The sequence below is a fragment of the Micromys minutus genome, assembly GCF_963924665.1.
Source record: "Micromys minutus genome assembly, chromosome: 17".
NCBI lineage: Eukaryota > Metazoa > Chordata > Mammalia > Rodentia > Muridae > Micromys > Micromys minutus.
In genome coordinates this window covers 45526410-45549690 of record NC_137952.1, presented here as the reverse complement: position 1 = coordinate 45549690, position 23281 = coordinate 45526410, and the positions used below count along the sequence as shown (strand labels likewise).

The following is a 23281-nucleotide window of genomic DNA, read 5'->3' as shown; positions in this document are numbered from 1 at the left end:
TTGCTTTTCTCTAGGTACAATGAATTTTTTTAGTTATTGTAAGTAGAGCAATAATAAACCTCAGTATCCAAATATACTTATGGATATTGAAGAACTAGCCTGCCTCTTTCTTAGGCTTAAACACATTCTTCTAGTAAACACAAACTGGGTCCGTAGGTGTTTATGATTTTAGCTCTGTTTCTAATGGATTGAGCTATGCCCTACCATAACCTTAACTACAAATGCTTCTTATCAAGCCTCTACCAGGAATGGCAACTATGTCTTTATTTCAAAAGTTATTAATAAACCGTCTTAGAATCCTACCTTATATGACCACCTGTGACCACCCTGTTGTGTACCTTGTTATGCCTACCTTGCAACCATGTCTTTGTTTCAGGTTGTTAGGACTAACTTGTTATGATGTTCTGTAATCCTGCCTATTTTGCCCACCAAATCCCCCATTTAGAATCCCCCCACCCTGTCCCTGAGCTATAAAAAAATTGTCTCCCTTACATCCAATGCTGACCGTTTGAACCCCAACTTAGGGAGAGGTTTCAATGTACCGGAGTTTAAAAAAGGTTAATTAATTGCTGGCTTTAATTATTTCGGTCATGATGATTTAGGTCACTAGTATTTCTTCTCCCATCTTTGGAATTAACAATGCATTCTCAGGAGTGGTATAGCTGGGTTATATAGGAGGAAAGAGATGGGGATATAGTTTAATGATAGAGAGCCTGCCTACTATGCCTTAGGTTCAGTTTTCAGTGTGTGTGTGTATGTGTACGTGTACATATTTCTCATTTTACTTCTTTTCAGAAGCATCCATCCTGATTTTCATAGTGTCTGTGCCTGTTTACACTCACACAGCAGTGAATAGGGATTCCTCTTCCTCACGTATGGTCATGATGATAGTAAGATGCAGTCTCAGTCGTTTTAATTTGCATTTCCCTGATGGCTAATTATAGTGAATTAAAAAATAACGTTATTAATTCTTCCAGGATTTATACAAATAATTTTTATTTTATTATTTTCCCTCATTAGCTCTGTCTCTCCATTTTTACCTTGATACTCATCCAACTTCACACTTTCTTTCTTATTTTGTTAAGTATATCAAGTTCAGTTTGTGTTATCCAACTACTCTTGTGAGTGCGGCATCCCCTGGCATGTATTCCACCTACCAGGGACCACAGCATTAAATAATTTAGACTCTCTCTCTCCCTTCCTCTTCTCTCTTCCCCTTCCCTTCCCCCTTTTCCCCCTCCTCCCTCCCTCCCTCTCCCCCCTCCCCCAGCAGCTCTCCCCTGAAGTATTGGTGCCAACAATACTTCACATGGTGCAATTTCATGTCATACCTTCCTCTGCACACAAAGATTTCAGACCAAACATTTTGTCTGGTGCGAGCTTGACAGATCTTAGTTCCTTTTCTGTCATCCACCACCTCTCACTTTGACTGTGTTTGTTACTATGCTTCATTGAAGGCCCCTGAGCCCTTAGGGAGGAATAGGTATTTCCCATTGTCTCTTACTCTCAGTGTGTTGGCTGGCTGAGTGGCTCTTTATTTATTACAGTCTCTGTAAATGAAGCTTCTCTGGTTAAGGCTGAGCAATGAAATGATCCATGGATATAGCAGTATGTCTTTAGGAGTTTTAGTACTATGTCTATTTAGTAAAATAGTAATATTGGGTTCCCCTAGGGCATATGACTCACAGAGCCATAGATTATCTGCCCACAAACATTGCCAGGGGGCTGTTCTGTCTGTGGAGTGGGCCTTAGAGCCAATCAGAAAGTGGTTATTTTTGTAATAATAGTTCCACAACTGCCCTAGTATGTGATTTGTCAGGCTAGGCATTATTGTAGCTAACAGGGTTCACAGCTAGGTGAGAACAACCCCCTTTTCCTTCAATAGTGTGCATAGCACCTGTCAGCACTAAAAGAGAGACAGCAGGGATGAAGCTTCCAGGTGAGTGCAGCATGATTTCCCCATGTTCTCTGAGTCAGGGGATGCAGTGTCTCCACAGGCCTGACTGTGAAGTACGAAGGGTAATGAAGAGCATTGGCAGCAGCCAGTACTGTGTGCAAGTCTGTATGACTGCACTGGCCAACAACTCATAAAGAACTGAGAGTTGTATTTGGTAGCATGTGGTACCTAGTTGGAGTATTGTCTGCCATTATGGGGTAACTCTATTTAAACTCTATTTACATATGTTTACGTATATGTATATATATTTTTTTCTTACAACTTTATTTAAAGAAGAGAGATGCATGTACAGATTTTTAAAAGCATTTTGGAAATTCTTTTAGAGGTTTGATAGTATGCATTGAAATCCCATTAGTTACCATAAGCATAAAGTACATGTAGAACAGAATGTAACATGGAAACAGTCAGAGTTTTCTTATTGGGTATAGATTAAACATAATGATCTTTGAATACCAAAAATTGCCACAAGGCTATATTCCTAGCTCTTGGGTTGTTAATGATTTAAGGTCTAGGTGTACTACACTCTGAGAGGGTGTTATACACTTATTTTTTTTTTCCTAAGAAGGACTGAGGCTTTTACTATTTGGCCTTTGTTTTTCTTGAGCTTCATATGATCTGTGAGTTGTTTCTGGGGTGTTCAGAGCTTTCTGGGGTTAGTATCCAATTATCAGTGACTGCATATTATGTCTGTTCTTTTGTGACTGGGTTACCTCACTCAGGATGATATTCTCTAGATGTATCCATTTTCTTAAGAATTTCATAAAGTCATTGTTTCTGATAGCTGAGTAGTATTCCATTGTGTAAATATACCACAATTTTAAGGAGCTTCTCCAGTAGTGAGCTTCTGTTGTGGGGTCCTTGCAGGTATCTCTGCTGATAGGAGTCAAACCGTGATGAGGTGAGAAAGAGAACTCAGCGCAGCCAGAGTTGGCCAGTCAAACTGGATCAAGACTTGTAGAGAATCTAATGCCCATGCTTTATTTTTCTTATACATTTTAACAGTCGAACTTTAGAGAAAAAAACAAACCCTCTATGTGACAACTTTTATAGCAAAGGTGCAGCCATAGCTACACAGAAAGTTGCTAACAAAGTACCAAAACACCTGTGGCTTTACAGTAACAATGAGTTTATTGGCCCATAAGCAGAGCTCAGGGCTAGGGTATACAGAGGAAGGTCTGTAATAAGCACATGGATAGAGTCTGTTAATGGAGGATGCATAGTACATCGTGCCTTTTTCATAAGGATGAATTCTATTCACTAAGAGACAAAACCCAGGACTAGGCCTAAACAGTTATCAGGATTTGGGGGAAATTCAGGTGGAGGCTGTATCCTAAGAGTAACGAAGGATCACCAGTTTGCTTGACAACTTTTATTTCATATTCCAGGTGACATTTCATCTGTGGCAGAAAACAGGCCTGTGTGCTTAACAATCCTGGAATCTCAATGCTTACTCTATATACTGTGCTTTCTACCTGTTTTCATATGACTTTTTAAATGCCTCTATTGTTAATGATCGCTCCCCATATTTCCTTTTCATGTGTCACCCCCATCCTGCTCTACCGTCCCCCACCTCTCTATCCTACGCATTATTTTTTTCCTCCTCCTTTATATCATTCTATTCTATATGTCCTCCCTTGAAAGGTCACCTCTTTCACTAGGTCTCTTATTAGTTTCCAAACCGCAATTTACTTTTGAAGGCCGTTGTGAATTGGATTTCTTTCCCAGTACCCTTGCCATTGGGATAGATGAGAACTACTGATGTCTTAAGTTAATTTTTGATCCTGCTACTTTGTTGAAAGGGTTTTCAGTTCCAAGAGTTTTCTGTGGAATCTTTAGGGTCTCTTATTTATCGAATCATGTCATCTGCAAATAAGAATACTTATTATTTTCGTATTTATTTATTTATTTGGTTATTTATTGACATTTCAAATGTTGCCCCCTATTCTCAGTCTACCCTCTGCAAATCCCTCCATTCCTTTCATTCTCCCCTTTGCCTCTAAGAGGATGCTTTCCCACCTACCTACCCACACTCCTACCTCACCCCTCTAGCATTCCAGTTTTCTGAGAGAAATCTGCCAGACTGATTTTCAGAGTGGTTATACCAGCTTGCAGTTCCACAAGCAATGGAGGGGTGTTCCTATTTCTTTATATCCTTGCCAGCACCTGCTGTTGCCTGAGTTTTTGAAAAGCTTCTGTAAGGCAAAGGACACTGTCGATAACACAAAATATCAACCTTCATATTGGGAAAAGATCTTTACCAGCCCTATATCCAATAGAGGGTTAATACTCAAAATATCAAAGAACTTAAGAAGTTAGATCCAGAGAACCAAATAACACTATTTTTAAAAATGGGGTACAGAGGTAAACAAAAATTCTAAACTGGGGAATCTCAAATGGCTGAGAAGCACCTAAAGAAATGCTCAACATCCTTAGTCATCAGATAAATGTGAATCAAAACAACTCTGAGATTCCACCTCACACAATCCTTTCCTATTTATAATCATTTTATTTGCTTATTTTATTGCTTTGGCTAAGACTTAAAGTTATTATATTGAGCAAGAGTGCACACAACAGAAAGCCTTGTCTTGTTCCTGTTCTTAATACAAATACCTTGACTTTTTCCCAGTGGATTATGATGTTGGCTGTAGATTTGTTAGTCTCTATTATTTTTAATCCAGAGATTTGCTGGAGAAAAATCAGTTCTGTCATTTTGAACCAAATTTGAAGCAAGCTTTACTGACTAAAATGGACTTTGGTCAGGATCACTCCCTGGAGTCCCCAGAGAATTAGGGTTCTCTAGCGTGGCCTTGAGACACTTTGCATGCACTTATAGGGCAATCTCATAAGGTACCACACTTTTCCAAGAGGGTTGATTGTTATTTTCTAAGAGCTACAACTCCCAGTGTTCCATGAAGTTACCTGGTCCTTGGGTGGGTGGGGCTTGCTGGTTAATTTGGGAGTCTGACATTATATTGGGTTATTTTCTCTTCACTACTAGTCTCTACATTTTTTATGAGAATAAATGCTAGATTTCTCGCCCAATTTTGTTGGATAGTCTCTGTATTTACATTTCATATCCTTTCCCTCTTCTCTCCTCTCTCCTCCCCCTCAACTTGCTTCCATGACAGTGTTCCCTTTCCCAATCACCCTCTCCACTTCAGTGCCTTGGCTGGGTGATAATGTTGTTCTTCCCATGAGGTTGCAAATCTTTCATCTCTTTCAATCCTTTCTCTAGCTCTTTCATTGGGGTCTCCGTGTTCAGTCTGATGTTTAATGCTGGGTTTTATTAAAGGCCTTTTTTAATTCATTAAGATGTTCATGTGACTTTTGTCCTTATATCTACTTAATTATACTTACAAATCATAAATTTTATTATTAAAATTATTAAATAATAAAATTATTAAGTAATTATAATTTATGACATGTTACATTTATTGCTTTATTATATTGTGCCATCTTTTAATTTCTTGAATGAAGTTAATGTGATTAGGAAAAATGATCTTTCTGATGTGTAATTTTTCTATTTGAGACTATACATGCATATAGTATGTTTTTATTAAATTTGTCCCCTTTAGTTTTTTCCCACACCCCATCACTATTCTTTTTCATTTTCATGTGCTCTTTTTTTGTGACTTAATATCTAGTAATTGTTTTTAGAAATTAAGTCCAATTATATTTGGTGTGTATGTGTGTATGTGTGTGTGTGTGTGTGTGTGTAATTCTAATGTCCTTGGATAGACTGTTCTCTTATTTAGAATGAATTGTCTTTTTTATTTCTTTTAAAGTTATCTTTTCTTGACTTCAATTTTGTTTTATAATATGTTAATACCTGCTTATTTTCTAGTTTTATTTTCTTGAAATAATTGTTTTTTAGTCCTTTTATCCTAAGGGTGAGTTATCTCTTCTTAATGGTGAAATGTGTTTCTTGGAGGTAGCAAATAGAGAGGATCCTTGTTTGTTTTTGTTTTTGTTTTTTAAATATAATGTGCTAGTCAGTTTCTTTTGATTTTTGGAATTGAGACCATTGCTATTCAGGTTATTAATGCTATATGTTTATCAATTTCTGCCATTTTGCTTATTTTGTAGTGTTTGGTGTTTTTTCTGTTTATTTGCTTAACTTTCTATCATCTTCCCCTCCACACACCTCACACCAGAGCCTCTTTGATTCGTTTGTTGCTCTCTTAACTCCATTGAACTCCTTCCTCAGTTGTCTAGCTAGCTGGCCAAAATTCCTTTGGCTTTCTGCAAATATTCACAGAATATTTTTAATTACAGATAGTTTTGCTGAATGGTAATCTAGGTTGGCAAATCTGTTGTTTTTCAGACTCATTTTATGCCCCTCTGGCTTTTTAGCTTCTGTTGAGAAAACTAGCTGTTACCTCATGGCTGCCTTCATATGTGACAGTGACAAAGTATTCTCTCCTGCAGCTCTCAGCATATGTTCTTTTATACTGTTTACAGTTTAATTTTATCTTTGAGATAAATATGCTTTCTATTCTTTTTTTTTTTTTTTTACAAACTTAATTACATTAATTGGAATGGAAAAAGTAGTTTTGGAAAGTTGTTAGCTACATTGTTGTTTTGGATTATTTTTTAAATGTATAAAAATTTACCTATAAGTGTGCTCATTGTAAGTAAGTAGGTGATTTTTTTTTCTTGTGCCTTCATAAAAATTAGCTAGATAGTCATGAAACTAGGAACATTTTACAATATTAGTTGATATTCACATCATAAAAGAGCCTTCCCATGTTAGTTAAAATATCTGAGGAGGGAGAAGGACCAGGAGCCAGAGTGGTCAGGCACACCAGGAGAACAGGGCCCGCAGAAATGAGGGAGGGAAGAGGTCTTCTGCACATTATGACTGAGTAGCTTGGTGTTCATGTGGGAATCCTAACAGTGGGATCAGGGTCTGTCTCTGAATCTCTGCCTACCTGTGGGCCCTTTCCTCCTTTTGGGCTGCCTTGTCCAGCCTTGATGTGGTGGTGTGTGTCTGGCTTTATTGTAGCCAGTTTTGTGGCGTTTGGTTGATCCCCTTGGGAGGCCTGCTGCTTACTTAGAGGAGGTGGGAAGGAGTATCTGGGGCAGAGGGGATATTTAGGGAGGGGAGGGAGAGGAAACTGACTGGGATGTAATATATGAGAGAAGAATTAAGAAAATAGAATCATTTTTAAAGTTAAAGAATAACGTGTGAATTCAGTATATTGCATTCTGGAGGGAAAACAAATTTGTAAAAACATTGAACAAATAAATGTAGACAATTGTCTTATAAGAACTTTTAAATTATATAGCTTAAGATCTTACTAAAAACTTTTTGGTATCAAAACAGTATTTCATAAAGTTTTGAATTCCTCTGCATTATAAAATTAAGAATCTTCACATTTTCTGAATGTGGGTTCCATTTTTTAAAAAGATATGTTTTTTATTTTTATGTGTGTAGATGTTTTGCATACATGTATGTCTCTTTGTACTACATGTACATAGTGCCCAAGAAGCCAGAAAAGGGCATTGGATCCCCAAACCAAGAGTTACAGAGGACGGTGAGCCACCATGTGGGTGCTGGGAATGGAACTCAGGACTCTAAACCACTGAGCCATCTCTCCAGCCCCTTTGAGTTACAGTTTACAGAGAACAATGTTTTAAAAATGGTTCAAATGGAGCTAGTGAAGTAGCTTTGTGGATAAGGTGCTCATCACAGAAGCATGAGGAGCAGAGTTCACATCCTCAGAATCCACATAAAACAGGATGTGGTAGCACCCTCATCTAAAATGCCAGCCATTCTTTGGGAAACTCCAAGGCAAAGACAAGAAAATCTCTGGAAGCTCACAGGCCAACCAGCCTGCCCTTCATAGTGGTGATGGTGAACTGGGTAGTGGAGAAACCTACTGGAAAAGAGTGGAAGGCAAACACCAATACAGGGATGATGTGTGGCGAGAATGCGTGCATGTGCACGCACGCGCGCGCGCACACACACACACACACACACACACACACACACACTTTTTTATATTTATGTTGGTGGTATTCTGGGGCTCTGTTGCTGGGTGTGTGTGTCTTTGTGAGTCTCTTCTGTAAAGCCCATTTCATTTCTAAGCAGTTACCATCTTAATTAAACAAGAAATCATAATTTTAATGTCTTAGCTGCTGGTTTTTTTTTTTTTTTTTTAAATGAAATCATTGCTCCATAAAGACCTTCATTAAGGTCAGAGCCTTCGCTCTGTTGGGCAGCTTAGCACATTGAAGACCTTATTCTGGACTTGAAGATTTTGAAACTCAAACAAAGTGTGTGGAAGGAAAAACATCTGGTGAAGAGAACTTACTTCATTGCGTGACTGTTTCCTGCCCGCGGCAGCTGAGAGCCTGCTTAGCAGGCTGCCAGGTTTGATAATTGATTAATAACAAGGGAATGAGCCATGTTTCTGAAGAAGCCTATCTTACCCCTCACTCTTTCCCACATGTCTGGCAAACCTGCAGTGCTTAGGCCCACTCTCCTTCCTGTGTTGTGTCTTAACACGCGGTTGTAGGCATGATTAACACAGAGACACAAACATGAATGGCCTGAGATGCCGAGGGATCGATGTTGGGCAATGCAGTTTTATTATCAGGCACAGTGGAGATTTTTGTTGGAAAAATACAGCAAGACTTATAAAATGCTTTTATAAACTTAGAATCTGGAAATTGTACTTGAAGTTTGTAGTGGTTTGAATGAAAATGGCCCCCACAGGCTTATAGGGAGTGGCTCCTCTACAGCGCCATGTCTCCCTGTGCTGTGCGCCACGTTCATCTCTTCATGACAGGAATGGGGTCCTAACTTGTAACCAGCCATTGTCAAACCTTTTGGGGTTGTTAGGCTTTTGTTTGTTTGTTTGTTTGTTTGGGTTTTTTGGCTTTTATTTTTTCAAATGCTTATGATTTAATATAAAATTTATTTTTTAAATAAAAGATGGTGTTTGAGTTAAGACACAATGTGGAAAGAACTGTTATAAACAGTTTCCATGTTCATGGTACCTCTTCACAGTAAAAGGTGTTTTGTGTGTTATTTGCATATGTGTGATTTGTTTGTAACGTTTATGTAGCTATGATTTCGTGAGTATGGGGAGTTTTGAGACTAGTACAAGAGAGCCCCTGGATTTGTCTCTCAGGTGTGCTCTTGCTTTGTCTTCCTAACTTATCTTCTGGATTCTCCATCACCGTCCCTTCGTCTACACACGCCTTCCTCAATTATTAGAGGAGACTTAGACTTATTTTCTGCTAATACATCATTTCTGAAGAGCAGGGCGTTCTTCTAAACCTGTCAGCACTGTCTCAGTAGTTCTCACGAGACAGCCTTTAACTCCAGTCCAGAATCCAATCCAAGATGACATCCTGCATTTAGTGTCATGTGTCCCTTTAATCATTTCTCTCAGTTTCTCCTTGAGAAGTTTATTTTGGCAAGTTTGCTTTGATAAATTTGAAGCGTTCTAATGAATTACTAACGAGATCATTGCTGTATCGACCTGTTCAGTGACGTATCTCAGTGGTTGTGTTACAGGTTGCATGGTCAGCACCTAACAATTTTATTTGACCCCCTAGTTGTTGAAATTAGCTTTTTCATTTAGTTAAAGCTCATAAAGTTTATTGTACAACAAATTTATATTTTAAAATTTATCTTTGTTAAAAGATGTTTAAAAGAGATCCATTGAGACTGCAAATAACATGGCCTTCTTTAAATGTTCACCCACTAATTCTGGTAAACATGATTGTCAAACTCTTAGTAAGTTTCTTCACTGACAGTGTATACGTGTTTGTGATGGGTTCTGGTCATTCCTTTTCCACACCCTTGCTTTCCCTACTGTCCCTACCACCACCCCTCCATCTTCCCCGAAAGTCTCTTTCCCAGATTCATGTGCTATTTTATTTTGTTTGAGTTTAATCAGAACTTCCTATGTGACATTTGGAGCCATTTGTTGGAACTTGAATGGATCACTAGTGGGTAGAGCCAGTGACGTCCCTCTCCTAGACTCTTATCAATAACCAGTATTCCAACAGAGGGAGAATGGGCTAGTCCTCTTGAGACCCTCTCCTGTCCATGCCTGACTTTTGGCAGTTTTTGTGTAGATTCAGTTCAGGCAACCGCAGCTGGTGTGAGTTTATGATCATAATTTTTGTTTGTTCATTTTGATTTTCTCCCTTATTAAACAGATACATTTTTCATACAGTTTTCCATCCCTCTAGTCCTTCCAGTACCCTCCCTTCCCCCTCCCACCCAATCCACTCTCTGTCTGTCTGTCTTTCATTAGGAAAGAGCGTGCTTCTAAGAAATAACAACCAAACATAACAAAAAGTATTATAAGATAAAGCAAAAACCATCATATCAAAGTTGGACAAGCCAAGCCAAGAGGCAAATAAAAGAGCCCCAAGGGAAGGCGCAAGAATCAGAGAGCCACTCAATTACACATTCAGGAGTCACATAAAAGTCCTAAATTGAAAGCTATAGTCTGTATGCAGAGGGCCATGAAGGGCCTATGATTGCTGCTTCAGTTTCTGCGTTCATATGACTATTCTCATTATTTTTAGGGGGCCTTGTTCTTCTGTAGAACCTTCAGAGGTTCCCTGACCTCTGAAGGGAGAGATTTGATAGCTACATCTGATATAAAACTGTGTATTTCAAGATATTTCTCTCTCTGTAGCATCTGGCTGTGGGTCTCTGTGTTTGTTTCATCTGCTTCAGGAGCAAGTCTTTCTGATGCTGACTGAATAAGGCCCTGATCATGACCATAATTATTATGTCTGCTTGAAGATGACTCTTTGTATCTTCCCAGTTTTTCTTCCCCTTCTTCTACACTATTCCCCAAGCCTCGGGAGGGTGTCACAATGTCTACTTATAAGTGTAATTTTAAATAATGATAGTCACCATGATGGTGATGATATAGTATGGGGGACATGCAGGTGTCACAAATGAGTTATATCTGTCATATCCAGGTGAGTTAGCAACTCTGGGGAGCCCATTCTCCCCTCCCACTGTGAATCCCACATTTCAAACTCCTCAGGCTTGAACGACAAGCACTAAGCAATGTCTTCTGTGTTTATTAGCTGACTCTACTGCAAGGGAGGAAGAGCTTGTTTCCATGAGGCTGGCTTCTCTGGTTCTTAATGTGCTTGGTTGGTTAAATCCATCACTGTCGCTTTGTTGAGAGCAGATTTGGTCAGTGAGAGACATCCAGGCCCCTGGGTCTTTTGATGAGTGGCTCTCATTCTTGGAGCATTTCTTTACTGTCTGTAGCAAATTAGTCCAGGTTCATTTGTCCATCCTGGTTGTAGTATCTTAAGTAGAGATTTAAGGCATTTGTGAGCATGTGCATGTGTGTCTGTTTAAAGAAATTATACTGTGGGATATTGCATTTACTAAATCACTTTATATAATATTATGAATGTAGATGTATCCAATGTTCTAAGTTCAACCATGAGCATTTATTTTACATGTAATAATCATAAGTCTGACAAGAAAGAAATACATTTTTCATTTCACAACAGTAAATGGCATTACAGCTTTGAGTACTAAATCATTTTGACATTTATGAAGGAGCAAATGGAAAGTAGGGAATGAGTGTTAAAAATAAAACTATCTTTAACTGTTCTATTAAAAAGGCAAAGATTTATTTCCCATCTGTGAATGTGAATGTGCCTGTTTGTGTTCTTGTTCACACAGTGGAATTTCTGTGGAGCCACACTACAGAGAGCATGTGCGTGGGATATATGTCAGCCCAGGATGGCAAAGCCAAGGTAAGCGGGAAAAACTGGGTCATAACCTGAATACCTTGTCGCCAGAGTATAAGCTTCCAACCAATCTGCTGAAACACACGGCTTTCCCACCTCTCGCATGGTGACCAGTGAGCTGCATTCACAGCACAGTCAGTGGTTCCAAAGAAAATGAGCACTTCTTCAAGCCGCTTTCTGCTGCGGCTTTCATTTCATTGCCTTGGCCATGTATGAATACCTGAAAAGAGGAGACTGTTTTGTAAGAAAAATGAGAATAATGCTGACAAGCTAGCTAAGATGGATGAACCGTGAGGAAGGTTGAAAAGATAAAGGAAACTGAATCAATATAAAATTAGCCCCCGGGATGTGTCTCCGCATCCTTTGTAGCAGTCATGGCTGACATGCTTGTGGACCTGTCATGTTCTCTTGTCATCTGCTGTGTCCTGTCATGTGTCTGCATGGGCTTTGCCTCCGTGTGCCACAGCAGTCATATAGTCACCAAGGTGTCAGTTCCTGAGTTGCTGAATTTCCTTGTACTTACAGTGTTTGATCTTAAGAGTAAAAATCATGATTTGTGAGTTTATTTTTATATTATATGTCTCATGTTTTGCTTCATAAAAGTTTTAGGAACAGCTGTGGTATATGACATCTTCTTGGCATTAAAGTAAATCAGCTGGAAAGTTGGAAAGTTGGAAAGCCCTCTTTTAAAAAGAAAAGTATCCACTTTACATATTTGGAAACAGCAAGTAAAGAAACTTCTGATACAAGCGCTCTAATACACACTGAGTAGTTTCAAAATCAGCAAGTAAACTAATAAATACTGATATATCATAATGGCATTTTGAACAACAACAAACCATGTATTTGGCAGTGGTCACATCAGATTACATTTCCCAGTGATGTCATACATGTGATGTGCACTCAGATAAAATAGATAACACATGACTGTAGTTGATTATTCATTTCTCATATAATATTCATCTGTATGTATGTTATCTAATTAATCATTAGGTTCACAGACTGTCTATGACTTTATTATTTAGGAACATCTTCATAGCAATAGATTGACTGGTATTTGTAAAATATTACTAAGCTTCCTGCTACCCCGCTGTCTCACCTTTACATGATAAAACTTGTATGTTGTGTCAGGAGACCTTGTTGTGTAAGAGAATTTATACATTTCTTTGCTTCATAATCTATCAGAAGGAGAATTGTAATTGCACACTGTGACCCTGATTGACGTGTTTGGTGCAGCACAGAGGCTTTTTCACGGTAGCTGAAACATCGCTATCTGTGTCGTCTAGTATGTAGCCAGAGAGAGCTACATGTTAAAAAGCATTGCGTATTGGAGATGTGCCTACTAGAACTGAAGAACTGAATTTTGAACTTTTAAGTTTTTAACAGCCTAATGTGGCTAGTAGCTACTTTATTGAGCATATAGGTTTTAATAAGCGAGCAGAAAATGATTCTTCATATGTTTTCAGAACATTCTCTTCTTGTGTATGACTGAAAGTTTCTAAACAGGGAGCAAGCCTAATAAGCCATGGAGTTCCTTGTATCCATTTAAATCCTCTCTTATACTTTGCATACGATCTTGAACAAAGATCGAGTTTGAACCAAAGATCACAATAAGTGTAGCACTGAGGCCAGTGGTATACCAAGTCCCCTGGGAGGAAGCGTGGCTCTCTCTGCTGGTGGTCTGTAGCTGACACCTGCCACTTAACATAAGGGAAGTTCAGAAACCTGAGCTCCTGAGCTGGATCTAAAGCTGTTTGGCCTTCGGTTGTGCTGCTTGGTGTGTGTGTGTGTGTGTGTGTGTGTGTCTGTCTGTCTGTCTGTGTCTGTCTGTGTCTATCTGTGTGTGATTTTCATGTTATCTATGAATTCTTCAGCTGATAATATAGAGGTCATGTGGACTGAGTCAGCAGGTATAGCTGTTTCTTTTGTATCATTTGTAACTTATATTTTTGACCATTATCATCCCCCCTTTCTCTCTTTACCATTTGAACTGCTGTCTATAACTGCTTTCTAGAAAAACAAAACAACTCAATAAAGCCATTATTCAAAACAAGAACAAGATATACAAAAAGCACTAAACTGTTCTTTTTGTCATAAATATGGAGCTTATTGTATTGTGAGACAAAAATTATGGACGAGATCCTGGGCTCATAGGAAACAAGGACTTGAGCAGCATATGTAGCAAGGGTGTGTGGCAGCCTTTGGCCAACCTGCTGACATCACCCAGAGTAACTGTCTGTGTCAGGAATTGTTGTGTGATGTAGTGCTGTGTTTGATGAGAAGAGCTCTCCATCACCCAGAGAGCTGTGGTGTGAGACGAGGAGGAAGCAGTTTTAGAAACTGTTTTATTTAAAAATACATCTGAAACAATTTTTTTTTCAAAAATTATCCTCCTTTTCTCGTTATCAAACATGAAACCAGAAGACATTTGAATGTTTTGCATGAGGCTATGTTTGATTTAAGTTGAAGCTCTCCCCAGTGTCATACTGCCCAGGAAAAGGAATAACTAATGGTTGTGATCAGTATCATAGATAATTTGAAGGAAGGTGGGCTCTTATTACAAGTTTCTATTTTCTTTTAAAATAATATGTTCTAAAATAAAATAATATTGTATTATTTAATTTATAACACCCTTCTCTGACATAAAATAAACTAGATTTCTTTTTATGGGACAAGCATTAGAGTACTGATATTAGTTGGGTTTAAAATCATATTGCCTATTTTCTCTAGCAACTGGACCGTTAATGAACAGCTTTTCATAAACACTCAGTGCACATAGTCTAATGCAATAAAACACATTTAAACTGGCATGGAGTTGATTCAGGCACATAACTCTCACCTTAAATGAATTAGGTTTCTTTTCTATAGAGGGGTTACTTTTTATAACAACAATATAAATACTGTTATAAAATTTATTCCTGAAGAATAGGCTACTTTGCAGCTTTAATATTTCTCTAGAGATTTATTATTAGTTGTGGAAAAAATAATAATGGCATAATGAAGAAAACAGGGCACAACAGGACTGTGTGTCCATAATTAGGTACATCATCAATAAATAGGTAGGCAGTGTGTGTGCCTCCGGGTGAGACAGCCTGAGAAGGACACAGGGCCACCTGTGTAGCATTCCATCTGAAGGTGTATCGCAGGGACTCGGTGACCGGGAAACGCAAGTTAGAAATGATGAGCGTGTTGAAAAGAAAGTGGACAGGTCCAGTGCTACCTACTGCTGTCAAATGCCATAAACAAGAAGGACGTAGAAGTGTTCCAGATGAAATACTACCAAGATATCTTAGCAGGAAATGTTTTAACTCACCTTAAAGTGGCTTCTGTATATAAGAGCAAAATATTGTGATGCATTTTAGATCAATTTGTAAAATTGAAATATGGCTAGCAAGAAGAATGCATTGTTGTTATATTCACTAATGTTGCTATCTTTGGTGTGATTAATAGGAAACCATCCATATTTAAGACAGCATACACTGAATTACTAGGCAAGAGGGGCCCTGCATGTATAATCTTGGTCTTTTAGGAAAGTATTATGTGAATGAATGTGTGGGTAGTAAATTATGAAGTACATAGAAGAGAATATTGACAACAGGTAAAGCTTGTAAGTTAAACTATCCTGTATAATCTTTGGTTATTTTAAGGTAAAATGCCCCAGAATATACCACCTGCATACGAGGCGGACGTGGTCCTTGGTGAGCCTGGCACTTTAGGTGTCCAGTTGAAGGGTCGGCCTTGGTTTCCAGCAGCACAGCCAGATGGGTGCTTACAGTCCCCACGCTGCCACCCTTCCCGTTTCTCAGAGGTGACACCTCGTCATTATGGACACGCCCACTCTAGAGTCGTCTGGAACGTTACCCAGCTTTTGGGTTTAAACTTTTAGCTACTTAGGAATTACTTACTTGTAATGTCCTTTGCCCTGTGTGTCAAATTGTGTTCGGTTTTGACAGCTGTTGTTTGTATCATTATTTTCCTTGGCTTAGGCAGTGAGTTCTTGAATATGACCCCTAACACACACATAATAAAAGAGAGAATAAATTACCATCCATATTAAAAACCTTTACTGCAAAGGTGCTGTCAAAAAAGTGAAAAACAGCCCACAGAATAGGAAGCCATGTTTACTAACTGCCATTGATGATGAACTTGCCTCAGTTTAGAATAAAATATTAAATTCTTATAATTCAATAAGATGTAAAGAAACATTCCACCAATGAAGGTATACTATCAGCAACTAGTATATGGGAAGATGCTTACTGTCTGTTAATTAGGGAACTGCAAATTAAAGTCACAGTTTGGTTCTCACCCATTTCTTATGCAGCATGATATCTATAGGAAAGAAGCATGACAGTGTTTGTAGGAAATAGAACGTCCTGTACTGCTGGTAGGAGCGTGGGAGTGATCTGTCCCTTTTGGAAGAACGAAGTGTTAGTTTCTCGGAAAGTTTAACAGAATTACTACATTTTGCAGCAGCCCCTCCTCGGTACTATTTGTTGTTAGAAAGTGAGGACAGTGTAGCACAATGTAATGCCTTTCAGTGAACGGATAAGCTAATGTGTTGTGTTGTAATAAAGTTGGCAAGAGTGTAGCACCAGTGACTCAGTACAGGAAGCCAGGTGAGGAAGACCAGACACTGCACATCTAGACATTCGCAGTAAATGTCTAGGATTGGAAAACCCATAGAAACAAATATAAGAGGTTAGTAGTTGTGTGGGCTGAGGGAGGGAACGTGGATATGGAGTTTGTTGTTAAGGACGTGAAATGTTCTGGGATTATAAAGTTGTCCAGCTTTACAAACACACTTCAAACCACTGGATTGAACATTTATTTAAAATGGTAGATTTTATGGTATATGTGTTTTTCCATAAAGCTATGAAAATAGCAACCAGTATAATTGCTGTGTTACCAAAGTAAAGGAGAAGACATATATGCTCATTCTGATACCACACAATCCATTCATCTCACATTTATTATAAACCCCACCAAAATACTGGATCTTGGATGAACTTCCTTAGATTAAGAAAAAAAGCAACCCTATAGCTAAAACTCAGGAACACTTTTTAATGCTATGAACACACAAAAGGGAGGTCCACTTTCATGATTTTCATTACTTATGTGTGGTATTTTCCTGAAATCCCAATCAATACAGTGAAGCAGGAAAAGTAATCAGAAACAGAAGTTGGGAAAGAATTCTTTAAACTTGTATATTCACATGACCTGGAATGAATATCCTCTTAAAACTATAAAACCTGCCTCAGATGAATCTCAATGAGAAATAGATTGTGTTCTTGAATTGAAAATGCTATGTTAACCATTCTTTCCAAATTTATCTGTAGATTTAAAACATTTGGAACCAAAATTCTAATAGGTTTGTTGTTGTTGTTGTTTTGCCTTTTTGAAGTAAGAGAGAGATAAAATAGTTTAAAATTTGGTCTAGAAGCTCCACACCCATGGTGTCCAGTTATCACAAATTACTATAAAAATGTCCCCTTTAGGGCTGAACACTCTTCAGTCTTTTGTTCTCCGCACATAGACCAGTTATAAACCTCTGTATTCATTATAGTCTATTGCAGAACGTGTCTCTGATAAGGACTGAGAGATATACTAGTCTTTGTTTGGGTATAAGAAAAAGTACTAGGGATACCAAGACATAGTTCCTTTGTCCAGTTAATGGTACCAGACAAGAGTTCCTTCTCGTGGATTGGGACTTCAATCCAATCAGAGAGTGGTTGGTTGCTCCCATAACATTCCTGGGATCATCACACCAAGCCACTTGCTATCATCACCCCCAAGGTACACTGGGTAAGACTATTTTTTCTACTTTATCCCCCTGGTAGCCTTCACGGCACCTTCTACCTCTATGAATGCCAGTCAGTAGTGATGCAGTTTCCTGCTTAATACTGGTTTCTCTATGTTCTCTGACTAACGGCAGTAAGTATGAAATTCTCTCTTGTGTATCAGGGCTCACATCCAATCAGAAATCTCTACCCCATAATAGTGCCATCGTTACTTCTTGCCTGATGGTCTGATATCAGCATCCAGGGCCCGGTGTTTGAGAAAGGCTATTGCTATGTTCTTCCCTTCAGTCTGCACAGCACCTTTGGGTACTAATGAAAGCTAGGCTGTGAGGAGGAAGTTTTCAGTGCGTTTGATACTGACTTCTGTGTTCTACAACCATCGTGTGTGGTGTCTGCAGCAGTCTTTCCCCGGAGTTGTGGACTATAGTACCGTGACAATTCCCTTTGCTGTCTGGAGAGCTCTGGGCCCCCTGTTTTTCACTCAATAATGTGTGTTTTTTCAAATGGCATTGTTCACTCATTATTAAACCACTAAACCCATAAATTTTTCTAGTCAAATACCATATATTTTCCCCATTTCCATGTTTTTTTTCAACCTGTTTAGGAATGGAAAGTATTTCTCAGGAAGAAAGAGCTTTTGGTTTATGGAAATGAGAATCAATGAAGTAATAATCTCATCTATTCTTAGTTCTCTAACCTTTTAAAAAAATTTATAAGGTTATTTAGTATATAAATGATGTAATGAGTATTTCCTGCTATTAGAAGAAAAAATACAATAAAGGATTTTGATATTGAGACAAGGGAACTTACATTCAGAAATTTTATTTAAAGATCTCAAAGAACGTAGACTAGGAAGCTGAGTTTAAATGACAGTTTATTATGTTTAGGGGTACTTTATCTTTTGTTCTCTATTTAAATTTATTTTAACATATTGATACTTTACACATGTAAATCTTTTTCTCTTCTGGAGAAGGGCTGGGATGCAGACTGCTAGGCAAGCGCTCTACTCCCCAGCCTGTACCCAGCCTCATAAATCCTGAATGCCATTAATTTTCTCTGGCCTCATAAAATTGTCCTAAATAAAGTTTACAAAACATGAGTAAGTTTTTCTTTTGCCAAGGATAAAGCCACAGAAAGCTAAATAAATTCTCTTTTATGTCTTAAAGAAATGGGGGGAGGGACACTATGCTGTATAAGCAAGCTAGATACAAAAAGGGTACTTGGTGACTTTTTCCATTTATATGGAATACTGACAGAGTTAGGACAGGGATAGAAATCTAAAATGCTGAACAGTGAGGCCTGAGGGAATTTGAGGATGATAGCAGAAATGTTCCATGCATAAGGGTTTTTTCTTATGTTTTGGTTTTGTGGGTACACAGCTATTAGATGTCATTCAGTCCTTTTCTTAGCATGTATGCCTTTAAGCCATAAATATTATAACTCTGTGTTTTAAAGATCTGAATAAATCGGAATACTATATTAAGATTGACATTAGAGTTAGACTTAGGTTTCTGTCTGATCCCATTTATAATCTAGAAGAGGTTACCATTGTGATTCCCCAACATCTGCATGCATGCATGTATGTGTGTCTATCTATACTAAGCCTCACTAGATAGCCCAGGATGGCCTAGATCTCATTATACTTCTGCCTTGGTCTCCGTGGTAGGTGTATGCCACTGTTTTGCACATTCTAAAGAATACTCTAAGAGCCATGTTTTTGGTTTTGAAGGTGTGAGCAAAATAAATGAATACTTAGTAGCTGATAGAAAAAGGAAACAGCAAAGCATCATCAAACCAGACACTCAAAATACTCAGCAGGGATGACTGAGCTAGCCCCATTGAGAGAGCAAACAAAAGATTAACAGGTAGCATTTTCAAATCCGAGGGCTTACAAACACTTAGCATAAGTAGACTGGTCAGCTGGAGTTTCTTAATTGCGTTCCTCGTGGAACACAGCATCCCTTCCTGCAAGGCTTACAAATAAAAGATCAAATTGGGCACTTGAAGCTATCCAGCAGAACCAATGGGAAAAGTCCTGAAATCAAGTAGTATTAGATGGGCAGGGCAGGGGAGACCTCTCATGAGCTTCTGCCTGCCTTTTCCTGGATTGCGCACTTTGGCATCATGGGACACACAGCAGTCATCACTGTGTGAGCAGTTTGCCTTCTAGTTGTTCTCTTGGGGCGGGTGTGATAAACAGTTTGTTGTTTTCTCTCTCCCTATTACTGAGACAGGAGAGCAGCCTGACTCAGGGTGAAGGTTTTAGAGGACAGTGAACATGAACAACCAGGGTCTGAAGTAGGACGCCCAAGCCTGCTTTCAGAATCAGCTGCTCAGAGCTCTTAAATAGTACATGAAAATTCACCAATATCAGTGACATTATAGTTTCCATGCCCTGCTTCAAAATTCCTTACTTTAAAGAGGGATACTTGTGCTTTGTTAGCATTCTATGAAGTAGGTAAACGTGCAGGTGTAACTTACGTAATAGAGGTGACATTACTTATGATGCATTGTAGTGGGCTGTGGTAAAGGCCGGAGAGGTTGTGAGAATTACTTAGAAGCATCACATTTTGCATCCCTGAGGTCTCTTTTACACTGTAGCTGTTTACAGTGATTTATTTGCCTTGATGATCATTAGTTATACTTGTTGAATTTTAGCCCTAATGGAGACAGTAGATTGACCTGTAAAATGTTACTGGCTTGTATATATTAATGGACTGACATGTAAATTCAGAGGTTTCAGAAAAGGAAAGAAAAAAATGTTTGTGGCTACAAGGACAGCACTGTGCTTAATACCGTACTTCAGAGAAGTGTGCTGGTGACAACATCCTCCCAAAAGCTATATGACTAGGTATTTTGGACAACTGTAAGACCATTAGACCAATTGCCAGTGCCATTGTTATGGTTGTTGTTTTGAATGGGTGATTCTGAAGGCCGGGCAGTAAAGGTGTTTGCTACCAAGCCTGAAGTTGAGTTCAGTTTTTGGAAACCACATGAGGAAAGAGGGAAACGTGTGTGAGTTGCCTTCTGACCTTCAAGTACACATCATAGCTTGTATACTAGATAGATGTAGTAAGGTAAAATGATCTGCCTGTGGTGTTTCTGTTAGGGCCCCCTAATTAAATAATGTTGAAGAAATAGAGGGGGAATTTCCTGCTGGCTGTGATTGGATTTCTCTTGGTGACTATAACAAACAGTCTTCCTGTACTCTGCCTAGTATTGGCTAAAGAACCATCTATGGCCTGAGCTGAGTGAATGTCTCCTAAAAGAGGTGTTACTCTCAGAAGACTGGCTGGAGTCATTTGTCAGTTTATATAAGGTATGGGTTACGATTTTTTTTCCCTACTGTTTCAATCTATAAGAGCAGAAGATCTGATGATACCGATACTGGTTTAGTATGCACCATAGCCACTCTTGGTTGGTGAAGCCTTATATCTGGCCTGTTTCACAGACATTTAAGAGTGAACTTGGTTGTAGATTTTGAACTTCAAGCCAAATCTACTATATAGAATACACAATTAATATTTTTATTAATCCTTTCAGAATTCCATACAATGCATTTTTATTATATTCATCCCCAACTCCTTCCATATCTGTCCTTTCCTCCTTTATCTTCCTACTCAAACAATTTCATCAAATAATCTGCTTAAAATTTTTCTCAGACCAAATGAAATATTCATTTTGGTATCTTCTGTAGACACCAGCTTTGTCTGTGTCACCAGTTCCTTTATGGGCCTTGCTGTGGTTGGTGGTGTTGTAGCTGTTGTTGTTGCTGTTGTTGTGTTGGTCCCTATGGAAAGGAATTGTTTTGTTTCCCATGAAAAGGAAGTTTAATTTTTTTCTTTCTTCTTTATGCATTATTTATAGGTGTTGGGTGTTTGCTTGTTTGTTTATGTGCACCTGTGCATATGTGTATGATGTCCCAGAATTCTTTCCTTGTTCTGCTTTGAGTGAAAGATCCTCCACCTTGTCCTTGAGACATTCCATTCTCTGCTGTCTTTCAGTCAACAATAATATATTACTCTTTTCCCCACACCCAAGGGTTTTATGGGGACGTCTTGTTTTGTTTGAGTTATATTTCATTTTTGTCTCTTCTTCAGAGATTTTATTTCTTTTCTTAACCCCACTTTCATACTTTGAATTGTTTGCATTATTTCATTGTGTCATTTGCATGGTCATAACGTCCTTCAGGGATTTGTGCATATCCTCTTTAGCATTCTTTGAATATATTATAATAGCATGCTATCTTACAATCACTGCCCTCTGCATTAGCTAAGTCGAATTTCTCAGGGAATAATACATGGGGTGCTAATTTCTATAGGAGATATATTTTCTTGGTTATTTATGTTTGTTTTATGATGGGACATTAGTACCTGAAGTCAGGTTGTTGATAATAACTTTTGTCTTGTTTTCTGGCCTTGCCCTGGTTGTTTGGGTTCTTATTTGCTCTAACCCCAATTTGTCAGATTGTAGTCTAGCTGAATGGTGCTTAGTTTTCAGTCTTGAAGCCCCACAGTGATCTCTGCTCTGCAGGGGAATGGTGCAATTTCTGAGCCTAGGAACGAATCTGCTCTAGATTTAAAAGATTCTCTCTGCTGATCCTCAGGAGTTTGTAGAAGACTTGTCAGGCTCTGCTGCTTGTCCTTGGATAGCAAGGTCTGGGGTTCTGAGTCATGTTGCACATGGTTCTGGTGCTGCAGTTCCCGTTGGACTCCAGGGAATGCTGTTCCCAGTATGGGTGTAGGATGTGTCTGATAGGCTAGCAGAGGTAGGTTCTAGTGGCCTCTATTGTGGTTCTGGTGCCTATTGGTGGATCCGGTGATTGGTAAGCAGGGGAATGAACTTCAATACATTTTAAGTCCAGTATTATTCATTTAAAAATACAGTTTGTGACTGAAGGAAGGAAAGAGAGTAGGAGGGAGGATGAGAAAGAAGAACCAAGAAGAGGGAACTGGAATGGACTGGGTATCAAGTGAGTGAGTGAAAGAAAGCAACGCCATGTACAATGAACACACACTACCAAGGGGCTTTTAAAGGGTGTCAGGATGTCAAGACCTCCCACACAAAGGTTATTGAAAAGAGATATTGGGTTGTTGCCTTTACTGTGCAAAAGATGAGCCAGAACCTCACATTTACAAACCCAAGAGGAACCTCCAATATTTATGCAAGAGTTGGGGTTAATTGTAATCTATAGGGTGGGCTTTCCTATTAACGGTACCTTCTGACCCCCTGAGAGATATGTCTGAGATACCAAGTTCCTTACATGGTGTCAGCTGCAGTGGCATAACTGAGATTTAGACCACAGCTTCTGGACTCCAGAGCTCACACTTTTAACCACTTAGTTGTTATGGGTAATTAAAGTAGAGGTGTGCATTTGTGAATTTCAGCTTAAAGTCCTTTAGAAAGAGAAGAAAACTGGGTCAGCTCAGCAGGAGAGTGAGTACAAATGGAAAGGAAGAGGCCTGGGTCCCGGACCTCGCCCAGTCCTACTGGGAAATGAAGAGTTAGCAAAGGCCTCTGAGGTATTGTGGTCGGTGCCAAAAAACAGAAAACAGGTTCAGAAAGAAGAGAGGTCACCTCAACTCAGTCCTCTGGGGATGCTTCAGTTTGCCCCATTTGTACTGAGGGACATAGTCACATCCTCCAGTCATGTACACTAGACTTAAGTGCACCCTTAGCATGAAGTCACCCTACCACATAATAAAGACAGAAGGGTCCAGTCCTGGTCCTGAATGAGTCCCGGAACTGCTCCTCTGCTTCTCCACGTTCGGTA

General features: G+C 38.9%; 1 protein-coding gene across 4 annotated transcripts in view; it reads left to right on the top strand.

Annotated features, from left to right (window-relative positions):
* The window catches only part of TASP1 (taspase 1), a gene marked incomplete at its 5' end in the record, with an annotated part of 179767 nt that overhangs the window by 147123 nt on the left and 9363 nt on the right, over positions 1-23281 (top strand). For 3 of the 4 annotated variants that reach the window (XM_080931146.1, XM_080931145.1, XM_080931144.1), the window contains one exon: positions 11643-11716. In XM_080931146.1, the coding sequence (XP_080787272.1) occupies positions 11643-11716 (74 nt within the window). Of the gene's footprint in view, positions 1-11642; positions 11717-23281 lie in introns of those variants that run through there. The other variant, XR_013975383.1, reaches the window with a different exon arrangement.